This window comes from Camelus bactrianus, chromosome 23 (genome assembly GCF_048773025.1).
Source record: "Camelus bactrianus isolate YW-2024 breed Bactrian camel chromosome 23, ASM4877302v1, whole genome shotgun sequence".
Taxonomy (NCBI): domain Eukaryota; kingdom Metazoa; phylum Chordata; class Mammalia; order Artiodactyla; family Camelidae; genus Camelus; species Camelus bactrianus.
In genome coordinates this window covers 21,282,788-21,298,685 of record NC_133561.1, presented here as the reverse complement: position 1 = coordinate 21,298,685, position 15,898 = coordinate 21,282,788, and the positions used below count along the sequence as shown (strand labels likewise).

Sequence of the window (15,898 nt, the reverse complement as noted above, 5' to 3'; positions counted from 1 at the left end):
AACGTCTACGTGTATTACAAAAACTCAACACTAATTAAAGAGTAAGCAAGGAAGCACTAATTATCACAGCCTTATTTCCCTTTAAGTTAATACTTCAAATCCAAAAGCTGAATAATAGCTTGAATAGTAATGTTTTATTTTTAGTTATAGGTATTAACATACAGGTACATAGATTAGGTAGACGCCTTACAGAGTTTTACAATGGTTATTACTTCAAACATTGTTTCATTGGATCTATAGAGTTTTCTTTTTGCATCCAAGAACCCATTATAGTTTTTATAAAGTTCAGATATTTAGATTTAGTATGACTGCCTTCAGTTTGCAGAGGTGAAATCAGGGAGTGGCTTGCTTGGGATCACATAATAGTTACTGATGACATCAGGACCAGAACCAGGGTTCTCGTCCTCTAATCCAGTGCTCTTTACATGTATAACACATACTGCTGGCAAATGGAAAAAAGTAAGTTTCAACTTAGAAAGCATGGTTCATTTATCAACAACTAGAAATGGCCTACAATCAAGGCATGCTGTGAGTGAACAAAAACAATCATATGCTGGAACCACGTGAGAGGAGAAGGGTTTCTAATTGTTTTCTCCTACTCACAACGATTATCAATATTCTGTTATTAGTTTTAGCAGGTAAAAATATGATTCAAAGCCTACATTTTTGTAAATGGGCCTTCTACAAGATGGCAATCAAGATCTTTCAAAATTCAGATAGAATCTTTAAAACAAAGTTGTGTAATAATATTGAATTAGAATAATTGCGGGGTTGATTGGAAAGCATCTTCACCAATCTAAAAGAAGAGAATCTATTTTAATGACTTATTTAAATTCTTCCCTATTCAGCCTCATTTCAACCTTTTCTTTATTTGGACAATGTGATTTTCTAATTTGTACCTGGCTGCCTATTTATAAATATAACACAGAATCTGCTTGTAAGATACCTCATTATTACACAGACTAACATATACCATGCATTAAGCCAGATTCAGTCACAGATTACAACTATAGTGAAAACTTAATATGTCCGTCTATAAATCAGAGATTACATCTGGTTCTCTTGCAGCTGTACTGCTTAAAAGATGCTGTATGGAATGCAGATATTCTAAGAGATAGGGTAGCCAAAATCTGTCCACAGAAAAAGAAATAATACATGATTATATATACAAGCTTACAGAAAAGAAAAGTCTTAGATCAGTGTCTTTATAATTACAGGTTGTAATCCACTAGGGGGTCGTCAAATCAATTTAATAAGTGGCAAGCAGTATTTTTACGAAAATAGAAGAGAATGGAGTGGACTGAAATGCAATAGAATAGAACACACAGTATCAGTGTGCATTGTACACAATGCGGCTAAGTACCCTTTGTGAAGGACATTGCAGCTTGTTTCAGATGAATGAGCTGGAGTTGTATGTGGTCACTGGGTCATGAAGTAAAATGTATTTCTTATTATAGATACGGTCTGTATTAGAGAAATACTTGCCTTAGAGAATCTAATCCCAAGGCAGAGAAAAAAAAAAACCTTTGGATGACCAAATGTTCCTGAACAGCTCTGAGACAGTAAAAAGGAGAATACAGAAGAGTTTACCTTTGCTCTCTAGGAACAGGGGATTGAATCAGAAGGTCAAGAAACTGTGCCTAACCTATGTGAAAGGCTAAAGGGACATGAGCCTCACAGAACTCTAAGCTGCCAGAATTCTAGCTCCCTAGTAGATGACCAGGAAGAAGTAAGGTCCTACTCTGGGTGCATCGGTGACAGAGGGGGACACATTCCAAGGGGATACTGCTAATAGAGCAAGCTCCTCGGTTGACAACTCTAGTTCACACAGTTTAGAAATTTCTTCTGAAACCCATTTAAGGGCTCTGTACTGGAGGATAAGTCACTTTCTGAAGGAAGGTACCAATCAAGCCTCAAGACGTTTTTGAGAGAGAATGAGCTGTGTCCATTCCTTTGGTTAATTCCTTGTGGATTATAGTGATCATATATACCTCACCACCACCACCAGAAAAAAAAAAAAAAAAAGGAATCGGGATAAAATTTGGAAATAGGACAAGTCTTTTTGCCAATCACCCCTTTGGTCTCCTTTCTACTCTGCTTTCTCCTGCTCCTGATTATATCTTTCAGTACCCTCACAACCCTTCTCCTAAGGCTTTTCCTTCATCTGGTCATCTCCTAATCCTCAGCTAAATGGATCGCTATGCCTCAATTAAATGATAAATTGCTAAAGATGTGAGATACTTCCTGTCCCAGGGAGACGTACAGATTAACCAAACATCAACAAACGGAATTTGGGTACCTCAACAAGCAAGAGAAGAGATCATCAGGGTGGGACTTCACTGTCTTGAGCAGATGTCCCCACCATTCACTCATAAGCTTAGTGATTTAATGGTTTTGCTTAAGACTGAATTTGGATCAGTACATACTTATTACAAGGGATATGCTTTCTCTTTGTTATCTAGAAATTCAAACAGCTGCTTGCCTGGCGTGCTCATTCTTTAGAAACTATTCAAATAATCTATGTAGAAGATAAACAAGTGGTGCTTACGGCCTCCATCGATGGCTCAGTAAGGTATGGACCTTCATCTTGTGAATTCAGGGTTTTGAGTGTGAGAGGTAAAAGGATGTTAAGCTAAGGTTTACGTATACACCATAAGTGCAACTTGATTAGCTGATTAAAAGAAAGAAATAACAAACAAATAGAAGGTGGCACAAAAGGGCTTTGAGATGGTGGGCACTGATTTGTAATTTTTTTCCATACCCAAGGAAATGAGATGCCATGCTCATCCATATTAAAAGATATAATAAATACTTCCAATATAAGTGTTTTTGTAGACTATTTCACAATATTAAGCAATATGAGTAGCTCAGAGAGACAGACTTAGGCTCCGGAAAGACCACAGGATAGACAGGATCAGAAGTCATTAAAAAGCCCTAGAAAAGAACACTGAGAAAAGTGAAGGTGAGCTAATTGTTTCAATGACAATGTGACTGATGCTACAAAGCCTCCCTGTCTTTATGGTTCTCTTCTTCCTTGGCTGCTTGGCCTGCTTCAGAGGGGTGAGCACAGCGCTGTGACTGGAGTGACCGGAGGTGATTCACTAGGGCTGTGCCAGTTAGATGATTTACTAGGACTGAGGCATAGTTATATTCTTTAGAGAGCCTCCCTTCAGGATCAGCTTTTTTTTTTTTTTAACTGAGGTATAATTTACATGTAATATGTTAGTTTCAGGTGTACAACATAATGATTCAATATTTGCATATATTGTGAAATGATCACCACAATAAGTCTAGTTAATGTTTGTCACCATACACAGTTACAAACATTTTTTTTCTTGTGATGAGTACTTTTAAGATCTACTATCTTACTACTAATAACTATAGTGGCCATGCTGTACAAAGCCAACTTGCTTTTAATTGCCTAGTAATGCTAAGTGTACATACACAAACTGCTAAAAACACATCCATATACAGAGAGAGCAAGAAAGAGAGAAAGGAAATGTCATGACATTTCTTGAGACAAATTGCTATATATTAAATGTCTGAAAATCATGATAATGAATTATACTTTTATGGGTAATAAAATTAGTTAAGATCAAGAAAGACAGAGAGGTTTCAAAGTGTTTTAGAGTTTAAGCATAATGAAGATGAAAAGGAAGAAATATTTTATGTTGCACGAAAGGCCCTGGACTGAAATCCAAAAGACCCTAGCTAGCTGAACGAGCCTGAGGCTGGTGAATTAGGCAGGGACAAGCCCATGTAGCATCTAACAGACATCATTAAGGGCTTGGATCTTCACCTTGAAATAAACAGCCACCAAAGGATTTCAAGTGGGCGACTGATATAATTTGATTTACATTTAAAAAAATAATGTGTGGGGAATGGATTTTGGAGCAGCAAAAGTCAGGGCAAAGAGACCAGTGAGATGTCTGTGGAGTGACGTGGACTAGGGGAGAGGCAACAGTGCTGGAAATAAGTATCTTGGATTGGAGAACTATTTAGAAGGCAAACTCCAGAAGATGTGAATGTTAACTGAAAGAGAAGGTAAGAGACAGGTGTCAAGAGTGACTCCCGGCATATAAAACTGGGTGAACATTGATGCCATGCACTGAGGGAGGAAGCACTGAAAAAAGGAAACATTTAGAAATATGTGGGAAGATGAAGAATTTTTAGAAATGTTGAGTTTCAGGTGAATCTTTCGGGTAAGCTCCTATTTGAGGGCAAACAGCTGCTTCCTCTGATAGAGCTGAATGTGTTTTATTCATAGGAAAAAATAAGATAATGACACTTCATTATTATAGATGTTTTCCGCAACTCTGTCCCTGGGGTCTCTGCTCCAGCTTATTTTCAGCTACCTGTCATCAGAGTTGTTAACCGGGCACTGTAATGCACACACATACACACACACTCCCTACATGTTACATGTGTGCACACCTCTGTTGTTATGAGCATTTCCTGCTCAGTCACCCGTGGCATGGAGAAATTACTTTTACAATTCCTTTCAGTGAAGGATCTCCCTAAATACTCAGTTCAAAAGACCTAGCTCTATTAATAGCTTTGTCAGAGTCCAGTCGTCTTCATAACAAGGTCCTTCTGCTAATACTAGCTGCCAGTTTCTAAAGAAAGAAGCAATTTTAACAATCTTGCTTGTCAAAAAGATTGATTTCATAGTAGGAAAAAGCATAATAAAGACTTAGCTCTGGGACAGAGGATAGAAGGGGCTAAGGATCCATATCTGAGGCCCAGAAAATCAGGCTGAGAAATAGGATCAGTCATTTGGGAAAGTTCCACAGGGAGCAGGAAACACCAGAAAACAAGAGAACGAAGAGCTACTTCAGTCCTTGCCTCCAGTAGAATGAATTCAGAGTTGTCCTGAAGTTAGTCCCTCACCCCTCGAACTTCTGTGTTGAAAGGTCTGGTCCACTTCACTTTGGCCAAGGCTCCGGGAAGGCCATGAAAACATCTACACAGTGTTAGGAATTAAAATATGTAAGGAATGTAAGATGCTCATGTTACACACTCAGGACACTGTCAGGTGTGAAGATTCCTGACTGGACACCTCCGTCCTTCCTGCTCCTCAGTGCCTACCGCTTTGATCTGGGATACCACCTGGACTTTGTGGAATCTATTTTTAGTTCATTTAGATTATCCTCCTCCTGGGTCATTGAGGCAGGAACATGATGATTGTTTCCATCATTTGCTACTTTGAGATTAGGACATAAATGGGAGATCTGCCAAACATTATTTCCTTTGTGTCTTATTTCCATAAGACATAGAGCACACACTCTATATGACATTCCATATGACCCTTAAGCATGTGGGCTATTTAGAAGGTCCTCTTGGAGTGAATTGATAGAGAAGTGATGCATACGGATGAGCCACTTCATTTGCCATCTTACTGCAGAACTCAGTTGTGAAAAACAGAATGTTGTTTCCACAATAGTGGGAATTGTGCATGGAGGTTGAGATGATTTTGATAACAGTAAAACCATTAGTAGCTATCTCCTCTCATAAGTTCTACTGATGCCGATACAGAAAGTAGACAACTGAGATGAGATACGGCCTAATTCAACTAAGTCAGCATGAGTTCTGCTCAGCTTCAATGAGTGATGTTATTTTGGGAAAAATCTGCTCCTTGTTTTCTGGGTTTAATAAACAGTTATCCCTGTACAGATTTAAACTGACATTCCCCAAAATTATTATAGATTAGAATTCTAACTTATAAAAATGTTTGTGCTATGATTAGCTCCATATATTTAATAGGAAGTCGTGGACTCAAGTTTAAAACTCCTTGATGGGTCAGTGAAAGTCTATATAAATGATCTAATGAACACAATAACTTCCACTGAATTCTAGTTACTTTCTCTTCCCTCCCTTTGCCTTTCCTCAGGCTCTGGCATGCCCTCAGTGGTCATTACTGTGGATATTTTGGACAGCGAAGAGTCTTTGAAATATCACAGACAAGTGATTTTATTTTGCCTTGTGATGTTAATGAATATCCCATAGAAATAAAAGAAGAAAGCAAGTTCACAGAAAAGAAGCAAAAATATGAATATCCTCTGGTATTTGACCAGGAAAGGTAAGAGCATTTGGTTTTGTTTGTTTGTTTGTTTTCAGATGAGCAGACGAAATTAAACTATATGATACTGTGACTCTCTGCTGGACATGGAGAATTCAAAGGTGAAAAGCCCAGAACTTTTCGGTAATTTTGAAATTCAGAGGAAGGGAGAAATAAGCAAACAAAAGCTACAATTTGGTATAATAATACCTCTAGGAACATCAGTTCTTAAAATAATCACAGCGGGGAAAATAAGATTTACTCAAAGATCAAAGAGGTAATTGCCTAAGAAAAGGCACTAAAAAAAAAATATATACTATGGTATAGTCTTTCAAGGCTTGAAGTCCAGGGAGCAAATAGGGAGGATATGGTAGGAGATAAAGCAAGAAAAGCCTATAGGGGCCAAAATGCAATTAAGACTTTCATGGGCCAGCAAAAGGATTTTATACTTTATAAAAATCACTCTGGCAGACTACATAAGGGGAAGACCAGGCCTGGAGAAAAAGACAGTGAGTTTGGTTCTGGACAGGTTTAAGTCTGAGATGCTGGTGGGACTTCCAATGAGAGATCTTGAATCAGCATGAGATAGACCTGTCTGGAGCTCCCAAAAGAGGTCATAACTATAGATAAAGATGTTATCAGCATACTAGTATTTTCAATGTGGATGAGTCATGTAGGTCCTGTGTATAGAGTGAAAAAAAAAAACAGAAAATGAAGGAAGAAATCAAGAAATAGCCTATAAAGAGCAGGCTAAGGAAGAGAAACCAGTGAAAAAATATTAAGAAGAAACAGCCAAGATGTTGAAAGGAAAGTCATAAACAAGTGCTATGATGGAAATCAAAGGAGGAGAGAGTCTAAGAAAAGTGGTAAAGAGGACATGTTTGTAGAACATGGCAGTGAAATCACACAGGACAACAGAAAAGTAAACACTGGATTTGGTATGTCCATCAGCTGAAAGGTCACTAATGATTCTAGAGAGTGAAATTTCAAAGACTGATAGGTAAAAATCACATTGTCGTGGCTGAGAAATAAACAGGAGATGCGTGGTGATGACAGTATAGATTACTTTGTAAGGAAGTCAAATAGCTCTAAGGTTGAAGAAGAGCTTGTTTCATGAGTTTGCTTGTTTTGGAGAGAGACTTGAGCTTGCTTCAAGGCTCAGAGGAAGGAAGCCAGTCCCCTAGTAGAGAAAAAATATTGGTGAAAAGTTGTTTTATGCTTTTGCTAAGCTCAGTCCCGTCTGAATCTTTGTTATAATGGAAGAGATCAGTGCTCATCTGAGCTCTCAACATTAGCAAAGCTCAGCCCTAGGTGGTAGATGTCTAGATGTCTAGCCCTTGGGGGACCAGACTGCTTAGACTGGTAATATTCAGCAGACCAGATGAGTCCGAAACAGGAAGGATCAGAGAGGACTGTCTAAGATCAAGTCTTTTAGAGAAATCCTAAGTGGGTCAAAGCTGGGGAGACCCAATGCCATCTTCTAGTCCAAAAGTGTAGAATGGCTGTAAATAGAAATTGAAGCAAAGAGTCATAAGCCATACAGAATTTGGGTCAAAACAGAAACAGTTTAAGAACAATTAACAAGGGTCTCAGGTGATTGCCAAAACCCCACTGAAGGGCTCAAGGCTTGCCTTGGCTGGGCAGTAAGGAGCTCTGTGGAAGAAGTCCAGCTGAAATGTAAGAGGCGGTGTGGTAGAGCTAAGATTCATCAGGCTATGGTAAGGTTCACCAAGCAAAGTTGATCAATCCCTTTGGGTAATTGCTGCACCCTGAACATCCATATATCTTAGTACTTAAAACACCATATTCTAATTAAATTAGTATGCATCTGCTTCACTATCCTCTGAGTTCCTTAAGGGCTAGTACAATGTTTTATCCATCTTTATATACCTAGTTCTTATCTCAGCGCTTAGCACACAGTAGGCACTCAAAAGATATTGTGGAACAAATAAAGAATGACTAATGGAGAACATTACAAGCAGAGGTAACCGATGTAAATGATAGATACAGAAGTATGAGACACTATGATGTACTTGGGATAGCTTAAAGTAGGATACGTGTCCACATTATAAGTAAATAATTATGTCTTGTCTGTAGCATATTGGGCCTTTTTCTGTAGAAGAATTCCATCCTAGGACATACTATTTAGTACCTTTAAAAATGCTTTTAATATTTAGTTATGACTTCTCAAATATATGCGTAAGTAGGTTTTAACTATAATAGAGCCGCCCTGAGTCACAAAAAAAATCAAACATTGGTTTTGTACCAGAGGTTTCCTCATCCTTACTATACAGATTTTTTCCAATGGCTATTAATGAATTTAACTACATGGAATGTTCAGGTTTAGCAGAAATCTCTGGAGGGAAATCTGGGAAGCCATGAGGCATAAGAGTTAAGCACAAAGGTTGCATCATTAGGACAGGTGCCGTGGGAGCCAGAGAAAGTGGGAGTCCAGACAAAGAAGGATGAAATGGATACTTGTTGAGTAGGCAGAAAATAAAAGTTGTGGTATGCGCTTGACCATTTTTTGTGTATCTTTATATGCAGATGGAAAAAAATGAGCTCAATGTCTTTGCTTTTCAAACGTACACCTCCTAAGGCCTTTGAAGTGGAACATGATTTTAAGTATTTCAAGTGTCTTTCTACTCCCAAGGTAGGTTTAAAAACCAAAAAAGAAAGACAAGACAAAACAAAACAAAAAATACTTTGCTTTGGTTTTTCACTTTTGGTTTTGAATTTAGATATGTCCAATGTATTAGCTTTCTACTGCTGCTGTCACAGATCGCAGCAAACCCGGTTGCTTAAGCAGTACAAATCACTTATTTCACGGTTCTGATGGTCAGAAGTCCGACCTGGGTCTCACTGGTGCTGCCAGAGCTGTGTTCATTTCCAGAGGCGCTAGGGGAGAATCTCAGACTCCTTAGTTTGTGGCCCCCCTCCTTCATCTTCGAAGCTAGAAATGTTGCACCTCTCTGCCCATTCTTCCGTGGTCTCGTCTCTCTGACCAGTGGGAAAGGTTCTCTGCTTTTAAGGATTCCTGTCATTAGATTGGGCCCACTTAGATAATCCGTCTCAAGGTTCCTAACCTTAATCACATCTGCAAAGTCCCTTTTGCCAAGTGAAGCAATATATTCACAAATTGGGGGTGGGAGGAAGAAGGTGTGAACATCCTTGGTTGCCATTATTCTGCCCATCCCAGACAGACACACTTCTCTTCAGTGCAGAAATAGGAGAGAAATGTATACTGCTGTTTATTTCTATTCCTAACACTTTTTAAAAATGGACACAGCATGAGTCTTTAGGCTAAGGTCTGGCATAAATGAATTAAAATGGATTTCCTCAGGATTTTCTGCAAACCAAACCAAACTTACCTCCCATTAAAACTTATCCCTCATTACTAACCTACAGTTGCCCGACCCTCTACAAATCAGACTAATCGTTGTTTTCCTGAGCATTACTCTCAGTCTTCTGCCCCTACAGTCCACCTGGGCTCCCCTTACCACAACCATGATCTCTCTCTATCAAAGTCCATCCTTCTTTGTAACTGACAAACTATTAGTATCCACAATAAGAAAAATCAAGAAGAAAAGACAGTCCAATTTTAAAAATGGTCAAATACTTGAATTGATAGTTCACAAAAGAAAAAAAAATTACCAATAAACACATGAAAAGATGCTCAACCTCATTAGCAATCATGGAAATCCATGTCAATAATGTAAGATACCATTTTACACCCGCCAGACTGGCAAATATCATAAAGTCTGACCATGTCATGGGTGTGCATTTGTAACAATCAGAACACTCATCTGCTGGTAGAAGTAGTGTAAACTGCTAGAATCACTCTGGGAAATAATATGACAGACGTTATCTAGTAAAGCTGAAAACAGGCCTACTCTACTAAGGACATACCCTGGGGAAATGCTTGAGTCTGTGTTTAGGAGGCAGGAACAAGAAAGCTCAGAGCAGGACTGTTGGCAATAGCAAAAACCTGAAAGCAGCCTAAATGCTCATCAACAGTGTAATTAGTAAATAAACAATGATGTAATTACAACTTGGAATACTATGGAGCAGTAAAAATAAATGAATTTGAATAACACTCACCTACACAAAGGTTTGAAACATACTATTGAGTGAGGAAAGTTTTGCATAAGGATATATACATAGCAATTTCATTTAGATAAAAATAGAGAAGAGGCAAAACGAAATAAAATATTCTTTTGGCAAAAACCATATAAGGTAAAACTATAAAGCAAGAGAATTAAAAGCACAACACTTGGATCGTCATTATGTTTGAGGGCAGACGAAAAGGACGGAAGCCTGTTAACACCACGCTGAAAACCTCTAAGCTGAGGATATTGCTCCAAGTTGTAAAACACAGCTGTGCTCAGAGTGCCATTATTCTTGCACGGTATCAACTTCATATTTAATAAATATGTAACACTTTCCAAATGAATCAATTTTCATAAACGCTACCCTTCTGTCCAAATGGAACTCAGACAGCTTCTCCCAGAGGACAGGGTGACAGGCAGGAAAGGGACTGGCTGTGGAATGTGACAGACTTAGGTTTAATCTCATGTAAGTTATTTTATCTCTTTCCTCATCTGCAAATCCCTCAAAGAGCTGTTATGAAGATTAAAATCAGAAAATGTACATCATAGATAATAGATACTCAATAAATGTTCATTCTACTTTACGAGAAGAGCCCAGTCTCTCCCTGCTTTGTGTCTCATAACATGTTCACTTACCATGTTCTACACTGTATTAGAATTATTGATATACTTACTTTTAAATTTTATTTTAATTGAAGTATAGTCAGTTATAATGTGTCCATTTCTGGTGTACAGCATAATGTTTCAGTCATACATACATATATATTTTTTTTTCATATTCTTTTTCATTATAGGTTACTACAATATTTTGAATATAGTTCCTTGTGCTATACAGAAGCAATTTGGTTTTTATCTATTTTATATATAATAGTTAATATTTGCAAATCTCAAATTTCCAATTTATCCCTTCTCACCCTCTTCCCCCTGGTAACCATAAGTTTGTTTACTATGTCTGTTTCTGTTTTGTAGATAAGTTCATTAGTACGTTAGTGTCTTCTTTTTCCTTTTTTTTTTTTTTTTTTAGATTCCACATATGAGTGGTATCATATGTAATTTTTCTTTTTCTTTCTGGCTTACTTCACTTAGAATGACGATCTCCAGATCCATCCATGTTGCTGCAAATAGCATTATTTTATTCTTTTTTATGGTTGAGTAGTATTCCATTGGGTATACTTACTCTTACTTCTCACCCCACCAGTAAATCATAAGCTCTTTATGGACAAAGATGCAGAGAACATAACAATGCTCAGTTTTGTTGAACAGCACAACTTGAAAATAAAGATTGGATTCACTTTTAATATTATCTTCCAACTTGAAAATAAGGAATAACTTTTAGAGTAATCTGAAACATGAAATAAATTTGGGGAAATCTTTAGAAAGGTTTTAAAGCTTTTGAAACAACTGAAAGCCCCCAATACTATAAGGCTTACCCTCTTCTTAACACATTTATATCTTCTTGGTTGGTAAAACGACAAAGATTTAATGCTCAAGTTGAATTAAAATACATTTTGGAATCTGATTTCTAATAGCAATCTTGTTTTGCCCATTCCTTTTCATTCTCAATTGTGTAATATTTATCTATTCACTTCTTTTCTGTTAAACTCTTTTTGACATTGTTTTCAGTGATAATAATACAATATCACCAAATCTTACATTTGAATAGCTCCTTACTATATACATTACTTCATTTGATCCTCATAACCAGTCAACAGGGAAAGAACTTGCTTAAGGTCATGCAGCTAATAAGTGACAGAGTCAGAATTTGAACCCAAGAATTTTGCCACTGATGTAATGTGCCCTTTCCATTTTAACAGTCACTTCTCTGTTTTGCAGATTCGAAGACATGCTTTAGAAGGTTTCAAGACTGAAAACAGAAAGGCGGGGATTGTTTTTGGTTCTCTGCCTATATACAGGGTGAGTTGGAGGTATTCAGGACTACACTTGTTACAGAACAATAGGGAACCTGACATCTCACTCCTGAACCTGGGCTACCGAGCAAGGTTGCGGAAAACTGCATAACCAAGCAGAGTGATGCTTCCACAAACATGTATAACCTCAATTTCCACCACATTCTCCCATGTTCCCCATATTCCAGCTAAGCTAACTTACTTACCATTCCTTAAGCATCACTGTTCTTCCCTTTTCGGGGACTTTGCCTGGACTTCCCCTCTGCCTGTAACTCATCCACCTCTTGTTTCCCTCCAAATCCCTACTCATCCTTCAAGTCTCCAATTCAGAAAACCTGTTAAATTAAAGAATTAATTATTAACCAAGGATAATAAACCAAAAACCAAATATTACAACTTAATCTTAACCTATAGTTTCTTAACATGTTATTTCCCTTTCCCAAGAACATGTTGATACTGATTACAGGTATCAAACACTTAAACTACAGACAGGACTAAAGGTACAGCCTCAGAATTAATAGTGGGCTACTGGCAAAGTGGGTATTTTTGAAAGCAGTTGGACCTTATCACTCCCTATCCCCCACCCCTGAATTCACAGAAATTATCGCTTTAAATATGTCTTACTAACTTTATATATGGCTTCTAGATACCAAGCCCCCCTAGTCTAAGACTGCTTCCACTAATTGGTTCAGAAGCACAAATGGAGTCTACAGATGGCATTTCAGGAAAGAAGAAGGGGCGTCATGTTCAACATGAAAAAGTAAGTTTGTACTTAGAATTCCATTCGTATCCCATTTCTGTTTCAATTGTTACTTATTTCTGGACCTAAAATTATCTCAAACCATACTCTGTTTAGAAATACTCCAGGATTTTAGCTCAGGGAGGTGGAAATCATGAATTTCTTGGATAGAGAGAAAAATCAAACAGGACCTCTGATCTGAACAAATAAAACCTTCCTATAGCTAATTTAAGACTTAGGTTTACTAAGCTTAAAATCCAGGCAGTATGACATGACACATCTGGGGATTGTATAGTCACTGTTTCTTCCTAATCCTATTGTACTGCAGGATGGAAACAAGACATCAGTAAGTTTCTGGCTCACCAGCCAAGTCAAAGAGAATGTTTCCCATATATTAACAGGAATAACTAACAAATAAAACTTTACAGTTTACATGGTGTTTTTATAAATGATCCTCTTGATTTTCACAATCACAAAGAAAATGTTATACCCATCATAGAACTGGAAAAAAAGTGGAGCCAAAAGGGAGGTTTAGTGACTTAACAAAGATCACATAAGAATTAACTGACAATCTGAGGTCAACTTCTGACTCCAAATTTCATGCTCATTCTATTAAACCAAACAGCCTAAAAAACTCAAATCCTATTACTCTTTTACTAGTTCTAGGAAGTTTATATGAGCCTAACTTAACCTGCGGCCATTTATCTAGTCATTAAAATACATCAAACATTAAGAGGAAAATCTAATATATGGTAATTTTTATAAGCCTCCACGCATGTAGTCAATAAACACAGAAAGGAGATAGTTATTGTTTGTGCTTAATCGAACAACAGATAACAAATACAACTACAACAAAAAGCTGTTTTATTTAATATAGAAAACTTCACATAATTTTGTTATCTTGTGCACTTAATGAGAATATGAATGATTCCTGTTAATCATCAATCTACCAATTATTTGAGCAAGAATTTCTGGCAACAGTAGAGTTTTTTATAAAAATAAGAGTTATTTTAATTGTCTTAAGTAATGGATGAAACACAACCTAGCAAGCTCCTTTGTTTCCTGTTTTTAACCAAACTTTACAGATTGGGCAGTGAATCCTGCTGCCCAGTTAAGTAGTTCTGAAGTTTACCTTGTTCCACTATGCCTTTCTGGAGCCCTGCCTCCTGGTTGTTTTGTTTTGTTTTGTTTTTTAAACACATTTTTACCCCGGAGGCACAAAGAATAGTTAAGTAAATTATACTTTCTTTCTAGAAGGATTAAGATCTCTAAAAATTAGTGGTACAATTTGACTCTAGAAAACTGTCATAGATGACAGTTACTGACAAGTCCTTTCTTTCACAGACACAACGGAAGAAAAGTCTGAAAAGAAATTTGGTCCCACAAATAAATCTGACTTCTTCTTTCTTCCCAAGCATCCCCAAATGAAGAGAGAAAAATCAGAAGTGGCTGTTTTGGCCTGAGCTGTACATCAAATGGCAAGGTCTGACTGATAGTCTAGTCTTTATCTCAGGGTGAAAGTGAAGGGTCCATCAGACACTGTCACCCATATCTGTATCCTCAAGCCATCCTACTGATGGAGAAGATTACTCAGGGAGCTCAGGTGGCCTCACCTCTGAGTATGAAGCAAGCAGCAAGCAGCCCATTGGCCAACTTATTTCATAAACAGAAATCCACTTACTGAATAGGTGATACTTCTTGTTTACTGTCAGGAAAATGACACATTAAGAAACAAAGAAAATCAATAGCATAAGTATATCTAATCAATGACTAGGTTTCCACTTCACACCATTGTTAACCCTAATTCATAACCAGAATTATTATTAGAAGGTAAGCAATAAGAGGCAAATTAATTATGTGTCATGCTTTGGGGACTACAAAGAGAATTATTAAAAAGAAAAATGTGCCCATCAAGCCTCTAGCTCTCTGTCTTTTTCATTTAGGGAAATGTCACATGGAAGAAAATCCCAGTAACTTTGGGAAACTAAATTTTTTATTCATATGAAGTTTATTCACACATTTCTTTTTATGTTTATTTCTAAATACCCCTCCCTGTCTGACCTAAGTTAGGTTCTTCCCATTTTTTTAATTTTAACAATATTCCTAAGAAGACAACAACCAGGTCTAGAGTATCATGAGGACCGGAAGCTTCGCCCCAAGTGGCCACCAAAGTCAAAAATGTCTTTAAAGTCTGTGCACCATAGGCCACTTTCCATGGCTGTTTGTTTATAAAGTTTCCCCAGGTTTATGCCAAAGGTAAACAAAGCTGGACACTATGTAAAGTGGTCAGGACAGATTTTAATCAATAATATATTGCAATAGGGAAAAGCACCCAGCATGAAATGAACTCACCCTGAATTTGTACAGAAGTGACTGGGCAGTTTAAAGAGGGAATGGGGCTGTGCGTGAGTGACAGCTCAGCAGCCAGGGAGTGAAATTTTTTAAAAATCGGGAAGGGAGAGTTGGAGACTCACTTGGGACTGCTAACCAGAAGCTGTGGAAGTCAGGCACCTCCCCTCCTAGAGACGCTGGGGGAAGAGATCCTATCTTCAGGTGGTGGCTGGAACAAATGCTGAATTCTTTTGGCAGCCTTGAGTTTTCTCAGGCAGGCACTTAAGTGGGGCTGGGGTCACCCTACGGATGAAGACTTGATGTTAAAAACCATGTTGCTGTTTGTTTAAGTCTTTATAAGCCAAGTCTGAGACCTAGTTGAGAAGAGGGCAGAGGACCCTGGCCGGCCTGGTCAAGGAAAGACTGTCTCTTACCAGTTCAATTACTTAGCAGGCACTCCCTCCCCTTCCCAAAGGGGAAGGGTCCAAGGAGCATATACCTCAAGCTGCACCTTCTGTGTGCCTGGAGCCCATGTGTAGCTGCCTGTGAAGAGCCGAGATTAGCAGCACAAGGACTAGGGGTGATTTCCAGCCAGGACCCCTTTTCGGTTTAGAGACCTCAACACAAACACGCGACGGCGCTCTCTGAGCTTCTGCGCCGGGATCCGAGGCGCAGTCGGGAGAGCTCCACGACTCCCAGCAGTTTGGGGAGGAGCTCGACGCGCTTCCCGGGCGCCACGCGCCATGGGCCCGCA

At 38.2% G+C, this 15,898-nt stretch overlaps 1 protein-coding gene and 1 long non-coding RNA gene across 2 annotated transcripts in view; one reads left to right on the top strand and one right to left on the bottom strand.

Moving 5' to 3' along the window:
* The window catches only part of WDR64 (WD repeat domain 64), a 60,268-nt gene extending 45,841 nt beyond the window's left edge, over positions 1–14,427 (top strand). The window contains exons 23-28 of the mRNA XM_010973441.3: positions 2,463–2,572; positions 5,891–6,079; positions 8,606–8,711; positions 12,001–12,081; positions 12,721–12,834; positions 14,158–14,427. Coding sequence (XP_010971743.2) covers positions 2,463–2,572; positions 5,891–6,079; positions 8,606–8,711; positions 12,001–12,081; positions 12,721–12,834; positions 14,158–14,241 — 684 coding nt within the window. The 3' untranslated portion in view covers positions 14,242–14,427. The remainder of the gene's footprint in view (positions 1–2,462; positions 2,573–5,890; positions 6,080–8,605; positions 8,712–12,000; positions 12,082–12,720; positions 12,835–14,157) is intronic.
* LOC141574764 (uncharacterized) overlaps positions 1–14,517 on the bottom strand; it is a 54,055-nt gene extending 39,538 nt beyond the window's left edge. The window contains exons 1-2 of the long non-coding RNA XR_012501847.1: positions 14,427–14,517; positions 12,281–12,409 (exon numbers count right to left, since the gene is read on the bottom strand). This is a non-coding gene — a long non-coding RNA (uncharacterized LOC141574764). The remainder of the gene's footprint in view (positions 1–12,280; positions 12,410–14,426) is intronic.
* Positions 14,518–15,898: the final 1,381 nt, after the last annotated feature.